Below are 24,939 nucleotides of genomic sequence, written 5' to 3' on the forward strand. Positions count from 1 at the left end.
AGACCAGTTGGGCCAAATGGCCTGTTTTTGTGCTGTAAAGCTATGACTTGTAGACCAGATTTTACAACGTTTTTGGTAGGAAGAAATCTCTTGTGGTCCTGTCTGGCTTAAGGGCATCATACTTTAGTGTTCTGAATAGTGATTTGCTAATCAGTATGCACAATCCACTCAGTGCACATTGTTATCTCCAACTTTCCAACTGGTCTTCACTTTTATCTAATGTGGGCTATGGAATGGCAGGATTTTTTAAAATAGCTTTTCAGGCCGATCTATAAGAATACTGCATCTTTAAGTTGTTTCCACAAAAGTTGACAATGCAGGAGAACACTGATTTTTCTCCTTTTTTCCCCAAATTTTCTGTTTCTCCTTTTGTATAAATGAATATTAATTGCTGTACACTGATGCTGATGATTCTCATTTCACAGTTCAATGGTATTGCTGACTAAGAACTAGGTGGAAGCTGTTGCCACATGCAGTGTAATTATTTGAAAGCTAAATCTGAAGTCTTGAGGCGGAGTAGGTTTTAGTGAAGTGATACCTTCAATATTATTAGAGCTTCCATGCCTTATCACTTTTGAAGTAAATTTTTTCTCTCTCTCCAGTTTTCTCCCTGCCCCTCTTCTAGGAACATAGGAACAGGAAGAGGCCATTGAGCCCCTCGAGCCTGTTCCGCCATTCAATTAGATCATGGCTGATCTGTGACCTAACTCCATATACCCGCCTTTGCTCCGTATCCCTTAATACCTCTGGTTAAAAAAAATCTATCAATCTCCGATTTAAAATTAACAATTGATCGAGCATCACTCGCCGTTTGCGGAAGAGAGTTCCAAACTTCTCCCACCCTTTGTGTGTCGAAGTGTTTCCTAACTTCACTCCTGAAAGGTCTGGCTCTAATTTTTAGAAGATGGCCCCTAATCCTGGACTCCCCAGCCAGCAGAAATAGTTTCTCTCTATCTACCCTATCTGTTCCCCTTAATATCTTCAAAACAAACCTAAAGGCATTGACACTGCAGGGTATGGAGCACCGGTGACAGGTGCCCTCTGATATCACAGCCAACGTGTGAGTTTTGACAGTGTTTGTTGGTAGGTCATCTGATGGTTGAGGGCATCACTGATGTGTGAAAAAATTAGGAAATGCTGAAACATGCACGCAGTAGAAAATGTGGAAAAACACTGGGACAAAAGGGAATCGGATATACACTTCCAAGTGAAAATTTGCGGGGCTGTGGGGGAAGGGCAGGGGAATGGGACTAATCGGATAGCTCTTTTAAAGAGCCAGCGCAGGCACATTTAGGGGGGAGTGTTCCATATTTCCACTATCTTTTGTGTGGAAAAAGTGCTTCCTAATTTCACTCCTAAATGACCAGGCTCTAATTTTAAGATTGCATGTTCTAGTGTCCCCCGCCAGAGAAAATCATTTCTTTTTTATCTACCCTATTGAATCCCCTCATCATTTTAAAGACCTCAGTTAAAGCACCCCTCAACCTTCTAAACTCAAGAGAATGCAAGCTATGTTTACACAACTTGTCTTCGTACTTTAACCTTTAAAGCACTAGTATCATTGTGGTGAATCCGTGCTGTGCCCCCGCCAAGGCCAATATATCTTTCCTGTGGTTCAGTGCCCAGAACTGAATTCAGCACTCCAGGTGGGGTCTGACCAAGGCTTTATACAGCTGAAGCATTGCTTCCTTGCTCTTCAAATCCAGCCCCTTTGACATAAAGGTGAACATTTCATTATTTTCCAGTTCTGATGAAGGGTCCCAGACCTGAAACGTTAACTCTGTTTCTCTCTCCACGGATGCTGCTTGGCCTGCTGAGTATTTCCAGCATTTTCTGTTGTTATTTCAACATTTCATTAACCTGTTTGATTACCTTTTGTACCTGTGGAGGCTAGGTATCTAGGATGCAGAGATGTCCCTGGTCATCTGTGCACAAGAGGAGAAGATAAATATGGAAAGGAATATAGCAACAGGAGGAGGCCATTCAGCCCCTCAAGCATGTTCCGCCATTCAATTAGATCATGGCTGATCTGTCTTAACTCCATATACCCACCTTGAAACCCGTAGCCCTTAAAACCCTTGCCTAACAAAAATCTATCAATCTCAGTTTTGAAGTTTTCAGTTGACCCCCCCAGCCTCTACAACTTTTTGGGAGAGAGTTCTAGATTTCCACCTCCCTTTGTGTGAAGAAGTGCTTCCTGACATCACCCCTGAACGGCCTGGCTCTAATTTTAAGGTTCTGCCCCCTTGCACTGGACTCCCCCACCAGAGGAAATAGTTTCATAAACACCTCAATTAGATCCCTTAATCTTCTAAACTCGAAGGAATACAAGCTCAGTCTCTGCAACCTGTCCTCATCATTTAACCCTTTTAGCCCCGGTATCGTTCTGGTGAATCTGCGCTGCTCCCCCTCCGAGGCCAATATATCCTTGCTGAGGAGCGGGCCCCAGAACGGAATGCTGTACTCCAGATGGGGTCTCGCCAGAGCGCTCTACAACTGTAACATCACTTCTACCACTTTGTATTCCAGCCTCCTTGAGATAAAGCCCAACATTCCATTATCTTTAATTTTTTGTACCTGATGAAGACTGGCCTATCGTAACTCATCTGCCTGAAAATCTACAGTCACCCCATCACATCATCCTGAGACACTTTCGCAGTGGTGCTTATTCCGATCACGGGACAGTGCTGTCTGTATATCACCTCCCCGTGTTTACACCGCTAAAACTGGCTTCCTTTTCGCAATCACAGACTGGGACCTACTAGGTCTGCAATTCTGCTGTCAGAATGATGGGGCATGTATAACACTCTCCTGTGGTCCACTCTCAGTTGCCTTCCTTCAAGGTTGAAGAGCCTAAGTTTCCCAGTCTTTCATTTATTATTCAGTCGTCTAACACTAGTAATCCATCTCATGGAAAATACAACGGAGCACTTGAGATCTCTCTCAATGGATGAACTCCTATGAGCCGAATGACGACCCTCCTCCGTAATTATTTTGTGATCTTCTCTGTTCTCCTTCCATGGCTTGAATGTTTCTCTTGTGTCTCGGTGTGCCTTGCAATGACCAGCTGAATAAAACATTGACAGGGAGCAGGTCAGGCACAGTAGTGTGGGGCTTGGGGAGGGGGGAGGGAAGTATGCAAAAAGGATTCACACCTTCCAAGTATTACCCAACTGATTAATCTGGCAGCCCTGTGTTTAGCAGGGAGGAGTGTATCCAATAAGCTGTAAACAGTTATGTAACTTCAATAAGATCCCAATAACGGCAGCAATTCAGCAGTTCATGAACTATGTGGAAAAGCAACCATACTGCCTAATTATTGCTTATGGAACTGCAGATAAACTGCTGCTTTTATGTAGTTGCAAAATCATTTCCACTTCAGTGACACAAAAGCAACAGTATAACTCCTGCGAATCTCTCTGGAGAGGAGTGGTACAAGACCTGGCTGGGACTCGTTCTGTAACTGTCACCGAGACTGGTGGCTGCAGTACAAATTAATCATTGTGCAGACCAGTATTCTAGAAATATGGGCAGGTGTCCTCCGCATCCTTGGATCTCAGTACAAAAGAGTTAACTTGAGAGGTGAAATGTTTTTTCCCAGGTAGGATAGAACTATCTGAAGGCCTTAGAATTTGAACAAATTGTCAGTAAATGATGAATTGCTTCCCTGACCAAATCTTCATGATGCCACAGTTGCTTAATTGAGATTTATGGCTCTGTACTGCACCCAGATGCATTCCTTTGATAGAAAAACTTAACAAAAAACTGTCACGTGTTGCATGAGTGAAGCCATCTATTTTAGTCAGCTGTTACTGTTGCTGTATTCTACAAGCTGTCCTGCACTAAACCGTTCCTCTTCAAATCGTTACTAAACTGGTGGGGCAGACTTTTGAAGTGTTTACTGAACAGCTGGGAGTTAATGGCGGGTGCTTTGTGCATCTGTTTGTTTTCCTTTACAGGTATTTCCCGACCACGTTCTGATAGTGCACCTCCTACTCCAGTGAATAGGCTAAGCATGCCGCAGGCGAGCAGCACCATGAACACAACACCCCCGCACAGCAGGAGGATGCGATCTGTCACTGTTACAAAAGCGACTGTTAAAACAGGCTCAGTAAGTTGGTGCCTTTTTACTTATTTTTTAGTTTGATCTATTCCTCTGGCCACTCCAGGCCCCACAGGTACCTAATTTGGCTGCATGGACCTGCAGTTTTCATCCAAACCTTCACCTGCACCACTCTTGGTCGCCACCAAGTAAAAGCAAAAAGTTTGGAATGAAGAAAGGGCATTTGGACCATCATGCCTCCTCCTTCCACAGTGCACGCGTGTCTCCCAAAATCTCCATGCTCTCTCCCTAATGCAGCGTAATGGTGAGGAGCAGGAAGCAAACATCAGGGGTAAATGGATGTTGTCTGGATTGGTGGGATGTGGGTGTATTGTAGGGATGTGTCTTGGGGTGTCTTGTTTTCCATTTATGGAAATGATTTGGACATGGGCACACGAGGAATGATGGCGGACTTTGCTGATACCAAATTAGAGGGCATAAGAAATTGCGGGGGACGAATGCAGGGGATCGCAGGAAGAGCGAATGAGAAGATGGGTGGTAGATGCAGTTCAACGTAGAGAGCTGTGAAGTATGTTTTGGGAAGAAAAGAACAGTGAAAGGAAGTATACTTTAAGCAGTACGAACCTTAACTGAGCAGAGGAAGAGATGCATAACTCTTTAAAGGTTGGGGTGCAGGTGGAAAGGGCCATGTAAAAGGCAAATGACATTCTGATACATTGGAGCAAGGAAGTGATGTTGAATTTGTATAAGACATTGGTTATGCCACAGTTGGGCACCTCATTGAAGGAGGTATGTTCGAGCCATTGTAAGGGCACGGTCAAGATTCACAAGAATGGGAATGAGAGGTTATAGTTATAGAGACATCGTTATAGGCTCAGTAATGGAGCTTTTTTCACTTGGAAAAAGGTTAAGTGTGAATCTGTTCAAGGTTTTCAAAATTATGAAAGGTTTTGAGAAGGTAAATAGCAATGTTTGGTGAATCATTAATGAGAGAGCCCAGACCCAGGTTATCGCCAGAAGAATGGGGGAACGTTGGAATTTACTTTCTACACAGGGTTATTAGAACATGAAATGCCTTAGCACAAAGGGCTATTGAGGCAGAGACAATAACATTTAAAAGGGAATTGGATGAGTATTTGACAAAGAATACAAGAAGGATTTGGGAAAGGGTGGGGAAATGGGAATCGAGTAGATAGATCTTGTTTAAGAGTGATGTGATGGGCCAATTTCTATGATTCTGTGATCAACAGATGAATTGAACAGATATATTGATCTCTCTATAACCCTCAGTTCACTTTATCAGCAGGTATAAATCCAGATCCATCTTAAGTGTATAGGTTGTCCGAGAACTGTCGCCTGGTAGTTTGTACCACTAATTCACAACCGTGTGTGTGTACAAAAACAAAGCAAAGCAGCTGAAGCTGTGCATCAGGCTACAGAGAGAATATTGTGTCCAGTTTTTCGCTCCTTGAGGAAGAATGTCAAGGCCATGGTGAGAGTGCAGAAGAGATTCACTTAAGATTACATCAGTGATAAGCGGCTTTTGTTACCAGGAGAGGCCGGAGAAACTGGGTCTCTTGAAATTAAATGAAAAAAAGAAGTTAAGATGCGATCTGCTAACTATTCAAAATTGAAAGGCTTTGGTAAGGTAAATCAGGAAGACTTTGCACTGGTCGGCACTAATTTTAAGATCATCAAAAGGATGAATGGAGAAATTCAAAGAAATTGTTTTCCACAGAGAGTGATGGAACTGAATATTTAAGAGCTTTTAAAAGCCAAGTGAATAAATACTTGAAAAAGAATTTTTTTTAAGGATTTGGAGAAAAGCCAGGCGAATGGGACTAAGTGGATAGCTCTTTGAGAGCTGGCAGGGGCACGGTGGGATGAATGGCATCCTGTGCTGTAAAATCCTCTGATTCTATATATTTAATCTGTTCTTCTGTGGGCTAAATTGGAAGTACATTTTTTGTAACTGTAGAAACATTATCCAGCTCATCAGTTGTTAAGGTGCAGCTGTGTTTAACTTGATCAGCCCCTTCCATTACAAGATCTAATTGTGGCTGGAGTCACAACGGGCAAAAAGGAAGATGGTTGCAGCTGTTGGAGGCCAATCATCACAGCCTCAGGACATCACTGCAGGTGTTCCTCAGGGCAGCGTCCTCAGCTGCTTCATTACCAACATTCCCTCCGTTATAAGGTCAGGAATGAGGAACAGGGTTGAGGGACTGAATGGCCTACTCCTGTTCCTATGTTCAGCTTCATTCACAGCTCTTTCTGCTAATGAAGCAACCCATGCCAGCCCTACAGCAGGACCTCGATAACATCTCGGCTTGGGCTGACAAATGGCAGGTAACAGTTACACCCCGTAAGTGCCAGGTAATAACCATCTTGAAAATCCAGTCATCTTCCCTTGACCTTCAACGGCACCACCATCAACATCTTGGGGTCACCATTAACGGAAGCTAAACTGGACCAGCCATATCAGTACCGCAGCTACAAGAGCGGGGCAGAGGCTGAGTACTCTTAAGAGTGGCTTACCTCCTGACCTCTCCAAACCCCTTCACTATCTATAAGGCTCAAGTCAGGAGTGTGATGGAATACTCGCTGCTACCTAGATGGGTACAGCTGCAAAAATATTCAAGAAGCTCGACGTCATCCAGGACAGAGCAGCTCGTTTTATCGCTGACCCGGCCAGTGTACTAAATACCCCTCCCCCTCCACCTCCACTGCTTGTGGCTGCAGTATGTGCAATCTATAGGATGTGCTGCAGCAATTCCTCAAGGTTACTTTGACAGCACCCTGTGATCTCTACCACCAAGGAGGACAAGAGCAGCAATATCATGGGAACACCATCCCCTCCAGGTTCTTCTCCTTGCCACTGGCCAGTCTTGGCTCAGTAGGTAGCACTCTTGCCTGTGAGTCAGAAGGTTGTGGGTTCAAGACCCACACCAGAGCATACATTCTAGGCTGACACTCCCAGTGCAGTACTGAGGGAGTTCTGCACTGTCAGAGGTGCTGTGCTTCAGATGAGACGTTAAACTGAGACCCTGTCTGCCCTCTCGGGTGGATGTAAAAGATCTCTCAGTACTATGCGAAGATGAGCAGGGGAAAATTCTAACACCTGCTTCTAGATGATCATAGACTCGTCCATCCCAGGAGGCTTGCAGCACCCCACTTCCTCCTCCTGCCAACACAGATTTTGCTTCAACTTCGAGAACACTTTGGCATAGTTTTAAGAGTTGGCACACTTTACACATGTAAGAAATCACACAACACCAGGTTATGGTCCAACAGCTTTATTTGAAATCACAAGCTTTCGGAGCGCTGCTCCTTCTTCAGGTGAAGTGGAGAAATGCATAAAGACACAGCTTATATAGTCAGAGAATCATGTCAGATGTTTACAGGTAACCTTTCCAACTGCCATTTGTCACACCTCGGCAGTCAAAGGTGTGAATGGTGTCCAAACAGGTCAGTCAGGGAAACATTACATCAAAGAACAATGAGGTGGGGTCACAAGGGGTCAAATATTGCAGATGCTGGGGTCTGTATGAAAAACAAAAAAACAGACAAAAAACATTTTTTTTGGCTGGAAATCACAGCAGGTCCGGCCGCATCTGTGTAGAGAGAACAAGCCAATGTCGACTCGAGTCTGGATGACCCTGCATCAGGTGGGGTTACATGTAGCGTGACATGAACCCAAGATCTCGGTTAAGGCCGTCCTCATGGGTGCGGAACTTGGCTATCAGTTTCTGCTCGACGATTTTGCGTTGTCGTGTGTCTCGAAGGCCACCTTGGAGAATGCTTACCCGAAGATCGGAGGCTGAATGTCCTTGACTGCTGAAGTGTTCCCCGACTGGGAGGGAACACTCCTGCCTGGTGATTGTTGCGCGGTGCCTGCTCAGACGAGGAGGAACGCGATGGACACCTACAGACACTGAAAGACGCCCTTGTAAGAACGGGATATGACGCTCGACTCGTCGATCGACAGTTCCGATGGGCCACAGCGAAAAATCGCATAGACCTCCTCAGAAGACAAACACGGGACACAACCAACAGAGTACCCTTCGTCGTCCAGTACTTCCCCGGAGCGGAGAAACTACGCCATGTTCTTCGCAGCCTTCAACATGTCATCGATGACGACGAACACCTCGCTAAGGCCATCCCCACGCCTCCACTACTCGCTTTCAAACAGCCGCCTAACCTCAAACAGACCATCGTTCGCAGCAAATTACCCAGCTTCCAGGAGAACAGCGACCACGACACCACACAACCCTGCCACAGCAACCTCTGCAAGACATGCCAGATCATCAACACAGATACCATCATCACACGTGAGGACACCACCCACCAGGTACATGGTACATACTCATGTGACTCGGCCAACGTTGTCTACCTCATACGTTGCAGGAAAGGATGCCCCGGAGCATGGTACATCGGCGAGACCATGCAGACACTGCGACAACGGATGAACGGACACCGCGCAACAATCACCAGGCAGGAGTGTTCCCTCCCAGTCGGGGAACACTTCAGCAGTCAAGGACATTCAGCCTCCGATCTTCGGGTAAGCATTCTCCAAGGTGGCCTTCGAGACACACGACAACGCAAAATCGTCGAGCAGAAACTGATAGCCAAGTTCCGCACCCATGAGGACGGCCTTAACCGAGATCTTGGGTTCATGTCACGCTACATGTAACCCCACCTGATGCAGGGTCATCCAGACTCGAGTCGACATTGGCTTGTTCTCTCTACACAGATGCGGCCGGACCTGCTGTGATTTCCAGCCAAAAAAAATGTTTTTTGTCTTTTTTTGTTTTTCATACAGACCCCAGCATCTGCAATATTTGACCCCTTGTGACCCCACCTCATTGTTCTTTGATGTAATGTTTCCCTGACTGACCTGTTTGGACACCATTCACACCTTTGATTGCTGTGATTATCTCTCTGCCGAGGTGTGACAAATGGCAGTTGGAAAGGTTACCTGTAAACATCTGACATGATTCTCTGACTATATAAGCTGTGTCTTTATGCATTTCTCCACTTCACCTGAAGAAGGAGCAGCGCTCCGAAAGCTTGTGATTTCAAATAAAGCTGTTGGACTATAACCTGGTGTTGTGTGATTTCTTACATTTGTCCACCCCAGTCCAACTCCGGCATCTCCACACTTTACACAGTTACTAAGAAGCAGCACAGGTGTAGGAAATGGATCAGGGCCTTTTTGTTGTGAGCCTGAAATAAATTGTTGGACTTTATTTCCCATTTGGTGTTTCATGCTGTTGCGAGAGTTGGGTGGGCATCTTGCCAGGTTTCCATGTGGATGGGGAGCATTTTTTTGGGAAGCAGGAGAGGAGTGAAGCCTGTCAGATCATGTGCGAGTTTCTTGTTACTCAGCGTAGTTGCTGTTCGCCCCATCGCTTACGTAGACATCAAGTATCTCCACACCAGTTTGCTCTCCCTCCTCACCCTCCTTATTGTGGAGCTGCTGCCCTAGTGGCCCAATTATCCTGCAGATGCTGATTCCTCTTTGCAAAGCATAATCATGTAGCAGATGGTCACAATCCTGACTTTTTTTTGGTGTGCAAATCGCATAGCCACCATCTCCACCCTGCCACTCCTCCCACCCCAGAGTGGTATAAACTTTAGAAGTGTGCTTCAGCGTCCCAATCGCGTGCTCTACTGTAACTCCGCTGGTGACATGGGCTTGATTATATCTGTCTGCTGCTGTATAGGAGCATAGGAATTGCGTGATGAAACTAGACCAAGGTCCATCTGGTTGGCCTTCTACCATCCCGGTGGTCACATGATCCAGCGATAGTGGAGTTGACTAATCACAGCAATCAATCTCTAGCAATTAGTCTACAACTACTAAAGAAACGAGACTTGGAGAGAAGAAAGACTGCATGTTACATAAAGAAAAAAATAGAGGTGCGATAGAGAGGAGATGGGGAAGAGAGATTTGTAGAAAGAGAATAAGTCAAATAGATACAATGAGCAGAAGTGTGTTGCGGCAATAGAGAAAAATAAAAAGACGCAAATGGGGGAATGAGAAGAAATAGAGATTGGAAAAGCGGCAGAGAGAGAGTGCAGAAAGTTCAAAACAGGCTTTTTTTTTAACTGTCTGTGGGATCAAGTAATTAATATTGGAAGCCTGATGAGGATCCAGCAGATACTTTCCAAGCAGGCGGAGATGAGTGAGAAGTGCAGGAAAATAAGGGGATGGAGAAGCCAAACATTGGGGAAAATCCATATTTAGGAGTGGTTACAGGAATCTAATGGAGGGAATTGGCTGACCTCCCAAAGTGTGAATGAAGTTTGAGTTTTCAGAACCATTATCTGAGCCCTGACCTCAGAAGACATTCTTGTAATCATCCCTGATATGTCCCATAATGGGGACAGTTTTAATTTTGCCTTCTATTTGAGTTTTTATGTACCAGTATTGCCATGTGTTTGTGTATCGACTGTTTACACTCTTTGTCCACTCTTTTTCTAGTGACGTGGCAGAGTGTGTGCCGGTTTAAGCACAGTTGCCTTCTTATTTGCTCGTGTTTAATGATCGGTGGCCAGTTGCAAGGCTGCCCTTTGCCCATTGATCCTAATTGAAAGCATGTAGTTTGTAGCGTTCCCTAATGTTTGTGTGCGTGTTTCTTTTTAACCCTTTCACCTTGCTAGGGGAGTACTGCACATCCTCCCAAAGTCACTCATCAGACGTCCACCACTTCTCCACTGTCCAGCCCGAACCAGACCAGCTCAGAGCCGAGGCCTCTACCTGCTCCTACTCGACCCAAGGTCAACAGTGTGCTGAATCTGTTTGGTCAGTGGCTGTTCGATGCAGGACTAGTTCACTGCAGACTACACAATGGCATGAGCAGGGATGGCAGTATGACCGGTAAGGCTGCCAAAAATCTTTCACTTCATTCTCTCCTCCTATCTGCAAAGATGCAAAATAAAATGTAGCTTAAAAAATCGACAGTCTGTGTACTATTAATTTAATTTACAGTCCAGATTTATTAAACCCTAATCTAATTTAACATCAGTGTTTCCCTGATTTTTTTAATTTCTTTTTGCATATATTTTTGCATGTTAATTGTCAAATTCATGGCTTTTACCTGGTTGCCAGTCTTTTTATATGTAGTGCCCAGTCTACACCTCAAAACTTTGAATTTTAATTTTTAAAACAAACACAGAAGAAAGCTGCCTATGACTGAAGCTAAAACAAAAGCTAATCATCTTAAAGATATTATAACTACTGCTGTCCTTTGATTTGTTTCCATTTTTATTTCTATTATCTTGCAGCATCTTTTATCCAAATTCTTCTTTCTTATAAATCTTGTAAGTAGGAAAAGTAGATTCTATTTTAATTGCAGTCAGCTGTTTTATGATTTTTGCCATACGCCATTTCTTTTTCTGATAATTGCTCCAGCTGTTTTTCTCCAGCACCTGCCTCCTGTCATTGTTGCACTGTTTGGGGGGAGATCGCTTCATTCACCGTTCTGTGCGTTTCTCTTGAATGGGGGAGGAGTGTTGCCAAGCCTTGTAATCTGCTCTTCTGCAGGTGCCTGTTTTTATCCTATCATGCTCATTTCTCCCGCTATTTTTGTGTCACGTCATAACCTCTGAGACTGTGCACTAACCATTTAAAATATTTTATACGATTCTCTTTGGTTTGTTCTGTTAAGTCCGGTTTTGTAAACTTACCGTTCTGGTTTTTTTTGTATGTATGTATGTACATGTAATGCATGAGTTGGTTCTGTCTGGCAATGTGGTGGTAAAATGGTTGCTTCTCGCCAGCAACTTGTGATCCCCGTAACCTCTTGCTCACCACAGGTATTACAACTCCAGCAGGACTGGACGTCCGACGGAAGCCCTCGCAGATATCCACCGAAAATATGGTTGCCAATCCGCTCTTTGATGCCAATGAATTTCCAGATAACTACGAAGCGGGCAGGGCTGAGGCCTGTGGAACACTCTGCCGAATCTTCTGCAGCAAGAAGACTGGGGAGGAGATCCTTCCGGTGTACCTGTCCAGGTGCTGTTTATTTTTGCCAGTCAAGTTCCATGCTATAACCATAACAAACTGTTGTGCCTTAGCTGCAACAGTTTCTTTTAAACCAGCTATGACTATTGTTGCAATGAACTGGGCTGTTGCCAGTTTTGAGTTCAACGTGTGAAATTGGAAACTAAATTTTAACCCCACTGTTCAAAAAGGGTGGTAGAGAGAAAACGGGGAATTACCTGACAACGGTAGTGGGGGAAATGCTAGAGTCCATTATAAAGGATGTAATAGCAGAGCACTTGGAAAACAGTAACCGGATCGGACAAAGTCAACATGGATTTACAAAAGGTAAATCGTGCTTGACTAATCTACTGGAATTTTTTGAGGATGTAACTGGTAAAATAGATAAGGGAGAACCAGTGGATGTGGTGTACTTGGATTTTCAAAAGGCTTTCAATAAGGTCCCGCATAAGAGATTAACATGTAAAATTAAAGCACATGGGATTGGGGACAAGGTATTGACTTGGATAGAGAACTGGTTGGCAGACAGAAAGCAAAGAGTTGGAATAAACGGGTCTTTTTCCGAGTGGCAGGCAGTGACTAGTGGGGTACCGCAGGGATCGGTCCTTGGACCCCAGCTATTCACAATATATATTAATGATCTGGACGAGGGAACTAGATGTATTATCTCCAAATTTGCAGACGACACAAAGCTGGGTGGGCGTGTGTGCTATGAGGAGGATACTGAGAAACTCCAGTATGATTTGGACAGGTTGGGTGATTGGGCAGAAGCATGGCAGATGCAATATAACGTGGATAAATGCGAGGTTATCCACTTTGGTGTCAAAAACAGGAAGGCAGATTATTATCTGAATAGCAATAGATTGGGAAAAGGGGAAGTGCAACGAGACCTGGGCGTCATTGTGCACCAGTCGCTGAAAGTAAGCATGCAGGTGCAGCAGGTGGTTAAGAAGGCAAATGGTATGTTAGCCTTCGTAGCGAGAGGGTTGGAGTACAGGAATAAGGATGTCTTGCTGCAGTTGTACAGGGCCTTGGTGAGACCACATCTGGAGTATTGTGTGCAGTTTTGGTCGCCTTATCTGAGGAAGGATGTTCTTGCCATGGAGGGAGTGCAGCGAAGATTCACCAGGCTGATACCTGGGATAGCGGGAATGACGTATGAGGAGAGATTGAGTCGATTGGGCATATACTCGCTGGAGTTTAGAAGAATGAGAGGGGATCTCATCGAAACTTATAAAATTCTAACAGGACTAGACAGACTAGATGCTGGAAGGATGTTCCCGATGGTCGGGGAGTCCAGAACCAGGAGTCACAGTCTAAGGATAAGGGGTAAGCCTGTGGAATTCTCTACCAAAGGAGGCAGTAGAGGCCAATTCATTAAATATATTCAAGAAGGAGTTGGATATATTTCTTAAGGCTAAAGGGATCAAGGGATATGGGGAGAAAGCAGGGACAGGATACTGAATTTGGATGATCAGCCATGATCGCATTGAATGGCGGAGCAGGCTCGAGGGGCCGAATGGCCTACTCCTGCTCCTATCTTCTATGTTTCTAACGCACCCATCGAATCAGCCGCCAGTTTTACAACACCGCCCAATTTTACATTGACTTCACTGGCATGTAAAGTTGGGCGGGCTGTGAAATGAGCAACCCCTCCAATCCTGTCAATTTCCAGCCGGGCAGGCTGAAGGACTAGGTTAAAAGTATCCCCCTAAAGTGCACTGGCACTTTCATTCTTGATGCAGAGTGGATGAAGGTGCTTATTGACATGAAAATGACTATAACTTAGGAGGCAAGTACAAAAGCCAAGTGTTGGGAGACCCTCTCCAATAGGCCATCTCTCGCAACCCTTGAGTTTGTATGACACCAGCCCAGTGCAAAGCCGCATTCTAGAGTGCCTGATACTGAATCCTTTTAATATTAGGACAAAGCAGAGAGCCCTGCCTCTCCCAACATCGAAAATAGTGACACAAAGATCACACCTCTGGATGTGTGTTACTGCAGCCGAATTTAGTTTCTACAATCCAGCCAGTTCATGACGTTCTTAATTAGAAGTTGGCGACAGTTATGAAAGGGAAGTACAAAAATGAGCTAAGAAATATGGTAGAGCCGTAATGTTTTACCATACTCGTTTTTTAAAATTGATTTGATGCCAGTTCAAGTTAAAGCAGTATAAACTTGCACAGTACAATTACTTCAGCCCGACACCCCTAGACCGGATCTAGATTGTCAAGTCATAGATTTAAATGTTACCTTTCAAAATAAGAATAAAATATAGAGGGGATCCACAAGGAAATACTTAATGGTACTTTGCTGCAGTCCTTGGATCTACTAGTGTTCCCTGCTCATTCAGCCAATTTATCTCGAGAGCAGCTGAGCCATACAGACTGGCAAACATTCCAGGTTCAAGCCAAGTCTTACTGAGTTAGCTAGTTATACTGAGTGTTAGGTGTGCTACAGCTGGCCTCGGTACCTCGTGTGTAAGGAAGGGGAAAATCAGCCATGTGCTCCTCATCACTATCCACTGACCCCTGCTGGAAGTGCCCATGTGTGGATGTTGAGTGAGGACAAGATGCTGTGATGCCCCTGCAGTAGAACAGGAGGAGATAAAAACGGCGAGGACAAAAAGGCTACTTGTGTGCAAATTTCTCCCGAGTCTTTATCGCCACACATTGCACCAATCTCGTCTGGTTTTGAATACCTCTTAATGTCCCTTCTTCTGTTCTATCGCAGCCCTGCCTTCGATCTATTTCATTTCCTTTCCAGTTTTGAAAAAGAGTTTCGACCCGAAACGTCGACTCTAATTTCTCTCCACGGATGTTGCCTGGCCTGCTGAGTTTTTCCAGCATTTTCTGTTGTTATTTCGGATTTCTAGCATCTGCAGTATTTTGCTATCGCACCAATTATAAGACAGCTAAAATCATGCTTACATCCTAATTATCTGCCCAGAAGTGTTTACAGCGCATATCCCCAGCTAAATTGGTGTTCCACATAAGCAGAGCTTTAATGTTTTGTACAGTTAGCATATCTGTGTCAATCTGAAGTTAAAATGCTGGCAGAGCTCCTTAACATTTAATCTGCTCCTTATCTGAGTAGGGCATGTGATTTGTCACTTAAATCTACTCAAATTGTCATTTTCAATGTGCAAATTCTGGTCCTCGGGCAGCAAATACTGCTACACGCGGTAAGTGTAAGTCCGTGGAATTTGTTACAGGATGTTGCACTGTGACAAATCACTTGCCTTAAGCATGAGTAACAAATGACACTCGTTTGACTCGCTTGTAATTATTTTTTGATTTGTCTCATCTTTCGCTGTAAATAAATCTGCACTGCCGTTTCTCCTCATCAAAGCCTGCTTAATGAAAATGGCAACACAGTGCCATTTGAGCACTACAGTGCTGCGCTACAGTAATGGTGTGCTGCAGCTTCAATTCTCTCTGAATTCCGAATGTTAGCTGTGTTGCTCAGTGGAGTCCAGTCCATCCAGAGGATTAAATGTATTCCTGGATCATGATCGAAGACTCGCGAGCGATTGGTTCAGTGTGGATTACTCTGTGGGCTAGCTGAAGTAGAAGGGAATTTCCTATTGTTAAACTGCAGGGTGCAATTCCTATACAGCTGTGCTAGGAAGTTGTTCCTCTACATTTTTAAACAGGTGGCATCAGCTGGAGACAGCTGTAACGACCACAGATGTCTCATAAATGTTAACCCTGGTCAATGCTGGGACCACATAAATGTGGATCAATTGCACCAGGCTATAAGTAAGTCATTCTATGTTAGCAGCATAAAACATGCTATGCAGCTTATAGCAATCCTTAAATTTTAGGGCCAGCGCAGTGGCGGCAGACTGAGGGCAGACATGCACAGTCTGAGTCCAGCTCTGCACAGTTTCGGGTCGCTAGCATGTTGAGCAGGGAGGCTATAGCATCTCTTGATTGGCTGGCCGAGTTGCAGTAGGATACCTGCCGGGTTGAAAGGTCAGACGACTTGTTTGGAAGCTGTATTCTCCTTGCGCTGCACTTCATCCGCAATCTCAGACTCTGGGAGGATTTGGCAGGGAAGAAGAGGCAAAGAATGTGTGGGGCAGGTCTGTGCTGTAACTGATATGATCTGTAATTCTATGGAGAAACAAATATCCTAAACTGAATTGGTTAGACACACATTGTGGCTGTCTGGTTTGCGCGTGTGCAGTTTTTTTTGCAAGTAAGCTGACAGTTTGCCTCGTCCACCAAGTTTAATCAATTTTAAATCGACCCTGCTTCATGTTAATGCAGGCATGCTTTAATCAGCACGGTGTAAAATCTCATCTAGTTCCCATTCAATGTTAAACATATTTACATGAAGTATTTTCTGGGATCAGCAGCATCTCCCTTTGTGCAGAGATTTCCTCGTCCCCAGGGTGAAGCTTGTATTTTGGACAGATGTAGGCGTGTGTCGGTGTAGGATCTAATCCACATGTCCCCTACTGAGGAACAGAAGTTTCTTTCTCTCACCTTGGTTGAGACTCATGAAATATGCACCTGTCCTCTCTAGTTCTCGGATATACTCCATGTTAATTTAGGTGTCCCTATCTCTTAATAAGCATTTTATAGACCAGGATCAAGTCAGTCTTCAAATGATTTCTTCTACAATGAAACCAAGTTAATTTCTTTGTCTTCATAAGTTTAAGTCCTAGAATCATCCTGTTGTGTTTTTTTTCTAACCCTTTCCAACATATTGTTTATTTCTTGAAGGTGCAATGCTCAAATTTCAAACGGCCTCACCAGTGAGCACGGTTAGAATAACTTGATTAGAATTGGTCAAATGCCCTTGGGATGCATCCTAGTATTTGGTTAGCTCTGCTGATAACTGACCTTCACACTGATTAGATATTCTGAGTGATAGATAATCACGCCAAAATCCCTCCTTTTTTCTTTCCACCTTTGCTAATGGCCCGTTTAAGATGAGACACTTGATTGTGTCTCCGTGGGGCTAGGCCTGCCTGGCCCTACAGTTAAACTGACCCACTTCAAACAGGACCTCTTCATTGTGAATACCCAGTTCCCATTTCCTGTTCTAATGTGCATTACTCTACAATTCTCCAGATTCATATCCATGTGCCATTTCTTAGCCCATTTGATTGATAACATTCAGAAAGAGACAAGCCTATCTTCCTTCTACTGCTCCCCTTGCCTTGTAGATTGGTGTCATCGGCAGATTTATAGCAGTACTGTAGAAAGAATTGGCAGTAAAATATATAGCACAAGGTTAAAACTCCTTTTTTATACCTATGCTAAAAGACTTTTTTTAAATAAATGGTGTTTGTGGTGTTAATGAAAAGTCAGGCCAGGGTCAATGAACAAATATGTGGCAAAGGAAGCAATGCAAAAAAAAAAGCTCATTTGACTGTGGAAACTCTTCCTAACTTATAAGCATCTAAATTGTTAGACGCAAATGCTTTACCCGCGCTTAGTTTGTAAGTGGTGATCCCAAGTTGTAAGTCCTTGTAAGGAGACACTTCCTATGAAAATGTCTTGAGGGTGGGTAATGTCGTCAGTAGGGTTAGAGATAAAAGTTTGTGTCACCGGTTTTAATCGCTCCCCCATTGGTGGCCGTGCTTTCAGCTGCCAAGGCCCGAAGCTCTGGAATTCCCTCCCTAAACCTCTCCGCCTCTCCACCTCTCTTTCCTCCTGTAAGACACTCCTTAAAACCTACCTCTTTGACCAAGCTTTTGGTCACCTGCCCTAATTTCTCCTCGTGGCTCGGTGTCAAATTTTGTTAACACTCCTGTGAAGCGCCTTGGGGTGTTTTACTACATTAAAGGCGCTATATAAATACAAGTTGTTGTATCTCTTACACTACTTTAGTTTCCTAACTATGCAAGCAAAAAAACTTGGTTATCAAGATAATCAGCAGAACCATTTCAGAGCTGCATATCATCTCTTGATGCTGTTCAGCTGGAAACTAAATGGTTTTCAACCAATGCTCCACTTTACTTCTGCTGTTGGTGCAATAGTTTCTTCTTATGTGGTTTGATTTAATGTAGGACAACACAATGCAAACCAAGTATGGCATCCTACACTAAACTCTAAACATACAGCGGTAAATCCTGATCTATATATTTTCCACATCAATTGTGGGTGTCAAAACTTCAGAAGCTTCCAGTTAGTCATCCCTACCCTAATGGGTGCTTGGGTCGGGAATGTGAATTTCCAACCTTAATGGGGGCTTGGGTCTGAAACACAGGCACACATTAATCATGCCTCCAGTATGCTCTTACACTTGTTCTTGAATAATGTAAACATTAGGGCACCTTGGCGATCTCGCTACTCACAGCCCCCTCACTCCTGGGAGTTTTGGAGTTATCTCCCCCAATTGCCAATCCAATTTGTAATTATCTTGCCAATTTACTGTTTAATTCCTTGAACCCTAATTTTTAAAAACTCTCAGGTAGAACTTTAACAAATGCCTCCTGGGAATCCAGATAAATAATATTCACTGGATAGCTCTCCTCTATTCCAACCTTGAGGCACAGCCTATTGTTCCTAAGTCCATGCTGACTACATATGGTTGTGTGGTGTTAAGGTGAACGTTGGTAGCATATACTATGTCAGAAATGCACTCTCTGATATCCAAGTATGGAGTGAGGAATTACAGTTAGTCATCCTCCAGTCCACTGGTATAGATCCTGTTTCTAACTCATTTTCCCCTTTCATCACGTTTTACTTTTACATTAAATAACTTTCAAAAGCCTTTTGGTTAAATTGACATTTTAGTTTCAGGGTTATTTTTTTATATCCATTGACTTTGCAGCTTGCTGGGTTTTTCTTTCTTGGTTTTAGGGAAAAAAAGCATATATACTGTATAACTTAAAATCATTAACTGGTCACTTTAGTGACAACGCCTCTGTAACTGGCAGGAAACCTGCCACCCTTACCCGGTCTGGGCCTGTATGTGACTCCAGTCCCACACCAACTTGGTTTACTCTTAACTGGCTTATGAAGTGGCCCAGCAAACCCAAACTGCTACAAGTTGGAGCGGTTCAAGAAGTCAGCAACTAGGGATGGGCAATAAATGTTGGCCTTGCCAGCGATGCCCACATCCTGAGGATGAATTTTTTTTTTTTTTTTTTAAACTTGAGAATCCACTAGCTTCAGACCTTACATTTGGTTACAGTGGCTGGGAAAGGTGAGGACAGATCAGTGATCAGAAAACATGTGCCGCTGCAGGCACTGAGGAAAGCTGCCACTTTAGACTATCAGCACCTGCCTTGCAACACTGCCAAAGATGTCGGAGCTGCAGTCAGTCTAATCGAGGCTCCTAACAACCCTCTCATTTGGAAGTTAGTGGAATGGGTGCCTAAAAGAGAAAATGTTTTATTCAGATATGTTTCCGTAGCATTTGATATTTCACAATATAGCATCCAAATTTCCTTATGACAATACAACTGTACAGAAGCTGCCAGAGTTTCCTTTTGTCACAATAACAGGATGCAAAATGGCAACTGACTGCAAGCCGACTTTCTCTAAAGGAAGAACCGCTCCCAAGCACCGTATAATATCCAGTTCCAATTCACAAGTAAAATAAGTGTCGAGCCATTGAGTATCTGTATTCCTCCAAGTCTGGCCTCTTGCGCATCCCCTATTTTAATTGCTCCACCATTGGTGGCTGTGCCTTCAGCTGCCAAGGCCCTAAGCTCTGGAATTCCCTCCCTAAACCTCTCCTCCTCTAAGACGCTCCTTAAAACCCACCTCTTTGACCAAGCTTTTGGTCACCTGTTCTAATATCTCCTAATGTGGCTCGGTGTCAAATGTTGTTGGATAATCGCTCCTGTGAAGCGCCTTGGGACGATTTACTACGTTAAAGGCGCTGTATAAATACAAGTTGTTGTTGTTTGTGCTGGAAGTTTTCTTGAAGCACTTTTATTAAAGATATGTGTACATGATGCTCATGTTCTGTGGACATCCTCCAAGGAGCTTGGAGGTATGCTCAGTGATGGGTTGTGACAGTGTTCGTGAGCTAAGTGCAAGTTCTGTTGAGGTGTGAGCCACAGGCAGAGTCTGTCGGAGCACCTAAGGTGATTGTCTCACGCAGACGGAATTCTTTTGGTAGATATGTATGAAACATTGTTTTTGGCTGAGATACTCCAGAGTTTGGGCTTCTTACTTTGTTTATTTAACTGTCCCAATTCCTGTGTTTATGGTATAGAGCAGTTTAACTATCTTCAGTGTTTCTTGCAATTGTTGCAACTCTGGTATATAAATTACATTTTCATGTCTCTTTGTATCAAGGGGGAGCCCTTGCATCGCAGAATCACAAGATTAATATGAATGAAGAATGCCCTTCAGCTAATTCTAGCTCATCCACATAGAAAGGACCTACAGTCTCCCCCTCACGCCACCCATGTGTCTCTTAAATGATTCCAAATGTTTTGCCTCCATTACTTTACCCCCATGTGTGAAAAGGAAATTCCTAGCACAAATCTGAAGTTTGCCTCGTGCCAGTTTGAGCCTATGCCTTTTGCCCTCCTGTCGAGGTCTGATTTGAATTAGTGTTGCAGATTTATCTCTCCCACTTATCATCTTGTGTCCATCTAGGCGATCACGTCTTTGTCAGATTTTTTTATAACCCAGGTTTTCAGTATGGTTCAGTCGATAACACACTCCTCTCGGAGTCTGAAGGTTGTGGGTTCAGGCCCCATTGAAGGACTTGAGCCCATAGTCTACGCTGACACTACAGTACAGTCCTGAAGGATTGCTGCACCATTCCTTGAGGGAGATGTTAAACCAAGGACCTCTCCACATGTTATGGATGTTAAAAATTCTATGGCCCTGCTCGAGGAATAACGAGAATTCTGTGCTAGCATTTCACCACCAAAAAATCTAATTGAGCTCTTCGCTGTTTGTGGATCCCGTTGCAGCAAAATGGCCTCCACGTTTGCTTAGAGTCTCACTGCCCTTCAAAGTCATTCATTGTATATGAAGCACTTTGAGATGTTCTGAGAGATGTGATAAATCATGATATAAATGCATCTTTTTTTCCTCATAACAGTAATTTTCTAATGACTAACACTTTTTCAGAACTATGCAATGAATATAGAAAATATTTTCATATGGTTTAAGAGGTTCTCATACAAGAAAAGGTGGGGTGGGTGGTGGGGGGAAGGATTTTGAAGCACTGGAGAAAGTGCAGAAAAGATTTACAAGGAAGTTAACTAGAATTGAGTGGGTGCAACCATCAGGAAAGGTTGAGCAGGCTGTGACTCTCTGGAAAAGGGAAGACTGAGGAAACCGGATCGAGGTCTTTTAAGATGAAGGTTCTTCAGGGTGAATGTTCAGGAACTGTTTCCACTTGTGGGTGAGCCCAGAACAAGGGGCATTAATGTAAAATAGTCGCCAACAGATCAAATAAAGAATTTAGGAGGAATTACTTTACACAAAGTGGTGAGAATGTGGAACTCTGCCACATGGAGTGGTTGAAGCAGAGAGCACTGATGCATTTTAGGGGAGGCTTGATACATCCATGAGGGGGCTGGGAATAGAGGGATATGGGGGCAGGGTGGGAAGAGGTAATTAGAGTGGGAGGAGGCTCGTGTGGAGAATAAACCACACGAGCCTCTACATACAGGTCGACTAGGCCTGTATTCACTAGAGTTTAGAAGAATGAGAGGGGATCTCATTGAAACGTATAAAATTCTGACGGGGCAAGACAGACTGGATGCAGGGAGGATGTTTCCCCTGGCTGGGGGGTCTAGAACGAGGGGCCACAGTCTCAGGATACGGGGTAGGACATTTAGGACTGAGATGAGGAGAAATTTCTTCACTCAGAGGGTGGTGAATCTGGAATTCTCTACCACAGAAGGCTGTGGAGGCCAAGTCACTGAATATATTTAAGAAGGAGATAGATAGATTTCTAGACACAAAAGGCATCAAGGGGTATGGGGAGAGAGCGGGAATATGGTATTGAGATAGAGGATCAGCCATGATCATATTGAATGGCGAAGCAGGCTCGAAGGGCTGAATGGCCGACTCCTGCTCCTATTTTTCTATGTTTCTAAACACCAGGATTGACCAGTTGGGCAAAATGGCCTGTTTCTGTGCTGTAAATTCTATGTAACTGCAGAACAAGATGACATTTATTTAAGAACATAAGAAAATGACAGGCAGGGAAAGACCAGTGGCATTGTCGGAGAACAATTCTACAAGAGCAGTAGATTTAAAAGACCAGTTAATTGTACAGTAGAAATAAGTGGACTTGTGGCAATAAGGGAAAGCAGTTGCAGGGAAGGTTCTGGCCATTGCCAGCCTAGGCACTAGGATCTTTCCTACTCGGCTCCAGTGCTGTAGAGGATAGTTTTGGTTCAGGCTGAACAAGCAGCGGGAAGGTTTATCAGTGCTCTGTGCTGGTCGGCTGTGCAGTTTGATATACCTATCAATTCATTCAATGAAAAGCGACGAGTTAAGATAGTAACTATAGGTTTTTATTGGCTAAATAACAGAGCCCACCCTCGTGGGTGATCGGGTCCAACAAGGAGGAATACCAGCCAGTCGACCACCTTTATACCTGGGCAAGCAGGCGGAGCCATGGGCGGAGTCAGCTGTGGTCAGCCCAGGTATAACAGCGTGACAAGAGGTGACCTTGTGTAGTGATACAACAGTGTAAACAGTGATAACCATAGTGTAACGATAGTGAACGATAAAAGTGGTTTACTTTTAGCTGGTTAAGCTCCAAACAACACCTCTGTGCACACTTGGGGATCCGTAAGGCTAGGCTTGGCTTGGCTAACCGGCAGCAAAGCCCTCTGGACTTGGGTAAATGGGATGTGTCCCTACTGGGAGAGTGTGCACTGCATATCCGGCAAACAGAAATTGAACGTGTGTGGATTTCTCAGTAACGTTTGTTTGGAGACGTAAATATGATGATGGGTTTCTGCATCTGCCAGATACCCAACTGATCAAAAAAAAAAATGCTGGAGACACTCGGCAGGTCAGGCAGCATCTGTAGAGAGAGAAACAGAGTTAACGTTTCAGGTCAATGACCCTTTGTCAGAAAAAAAATATCTTAAGTCGTACAGGGCAAAAGGTCATTGACCTGAAACGTTAACTCTGTTTCTCTCTCCACAGATGCTGCCTGACCTGCTGAGTATTTCGAGCACTTTCTGCTTTTATTTCAGATTTCCAGCAGCCGCTGTATTTTGCTTTTGTAAAGATCGTGACTTACAGATTCCGCAATGTGCTAAAGTGTTGCCGGTGCTCTGAAATCTGTTCCACAATGTGGCCGGGGCAGATTTCAGAGCAGCAGGGAAGCACCTGGATGCAAAGTTATTTAACATCACACCCATGATATGGAAGCACCTATGCGGCAGCGATTTCATTCACAGTTGCTTCTAAGGCATGCTTTCTGACTTTTAAGTTTCTGGCCACATACCTTCCCTGATACAAGAGAAGTTCGGTACTTGGAAAAAATTGCAGCATTCAGTGATCAATATTGCCAGCTCATTCATATTCCAGCACACAGCCTCTAGTGCCCATAAAGTAATGGGGGCATCACATACCAAAATTCTTTCATTTTACCTTGATTCAAAAATGATTCTGCAGCAAACAGATGTGTAGCACTCTGGCTGTAAGTGGGACAGCAATTTTAGATCAAAGTCTTTAATTTGCATTTTCACAAGAGGAAACAGAACAGAGATTCACAGCTTGCTTACAGGAGAGCAATCCTTTTAGCAACTAAATAAGATAGCAATCTATCTCACACTGGCTTTTACAGATTTACCAATAGAACAAGCTTTCCCCACATTGGGTTAGACTTCAGAGAGGACTCAAACACAACCAACAGTGATTCTCCAAAGCTAACCAGAGCTGCAGTCCTGACTGAGGGACTTGGTTTACTAACAGCGGAAGAATCATTGTCTATGTTGACTCATATTGGCCACCAGGCCTTGTTGCTGTTGACCTCAGGATTGTAATCCATATTTTAAAGATTCCCGCCTTCCCTTTTGCTCTTGTTTCAGTACGTGCAGGGTGCGCTGTCCTTTGTAGCGTGCAGCAAACTAAAACGCGATGCTGCTTCACTTCTGATTACGTGATGCAGAAGTGCAGTCACATGGTCCTGAGCAGCTGACCGTCTGTACCTGTCCCAACCTGTCATCCAACGCCCAAAAAAAGCCAACCAAAATCAGACTGAGCCCACTCCCCACCAACCCCCCCCCCCCCCCCCCCCCCCAAATCCCTAAACAATGAGACACAAATTCCATCTGTGTGTTATTGAGAAAGCTCGGTGAAAGGTCAGGTGCATAGACACCTCCAGGGTGCACGATGATTAGGAGAGAAGACTCAATAAATGAAGGAGTAGCAATGAGGCGTCTGTATCATGCAGTATATATGCCTTAGACAGTCCCTCGGAACCGAGGATGACTTGCTTCCACACTAAAAATGAGTTCTCGGATGACTGATGAGTCCAATGCGGGACCTACAGTCTCTGTCACAGGTGGGGCAGACGGTGGTTGAAGGGGCGGGTGGGTGGGGTGCTTGGGTTGACATGCGCTCCTTGCGCTTGGCTTCCGCTTGCTCCCGGCGAAGAGACTCGAGGTGTTCAGCACCTTCCCGGATGCTTCTCCTGCACTTTGTGCGGTCTTGGGCCAGGGATTCCCAGGTGTCAGTGGGGATGTTACACTTTTTCAAGGAGGCTTTGAGGGTGTCCTTGAAGTGTTTCCTCTGCCCACCTGGGGCTCTCTTGCTGTGTCGGAGCTCCGAGTAGAGCGCTTGTTTTGGGAGTCTCGTATCGGGCATGCGGACGATGTGACCCGTCCATCGGAGCTGATCGAGCGTGGTCAAAGCTTCGATGCTAGGGATGTTGGCCTGAGCGAGAACACTGATGTTGGTGC

At 44.4% G+C, this 24,939-nt stretch overlaps 1 protein-coding gene across 5 annotated transcripts in view; it reads left to right on the top strand.

Moving 5' to 3' along the window:
• The window catches only part of ralgapb (Ral GTPase activating protein non-catalytic subunit beta), a 123,721-nt gene that overhangs the window by 31,659 nt on the left and 67,123 nt on the right, over positions 1–24,939 (top strand). For 3 of the 5 annotated variants that reach the window (XM_086005930.1, XM_086005932.1, XM_086005933.1), the window contains 3 exons: positions 3,960–4,111; positions 10,730–10,946; positions 11,885–12,086. In XM_086005930.1, the coding sequence (XP_085862056.1) occupies positions 3,960–4,111; positions 10,730–10,946; positions 11,885–12,086 (571 nt within the window). Of the gene's footprint in view, positions 1–3,959; positions 4,112–10,729; positions 10,947–11,353; positions 11,390–11,884; positions 12,087–24,939 lie in introns of all 5 variants that reach the window. The other 2 variants (XM_086005929.1, XM_086005931.1) reach the window with 1 other exon arrangement.

Source organism: Somniosus microcephalus, chromosome 13 (genome assembly GCF_052327205.1).
Source record: "Somniosus microcephalus isolate GS21.2 chromosome 13, FLI_Smic_1.0, whole genome shotgun sequence".
NCBI classification, from domain to species: Eukaryota; Metazoa; Chordata; class Chondrichthyes; order Squaliformes; family Somniosidae; genus Somniosus; species Somniosus microcephalus.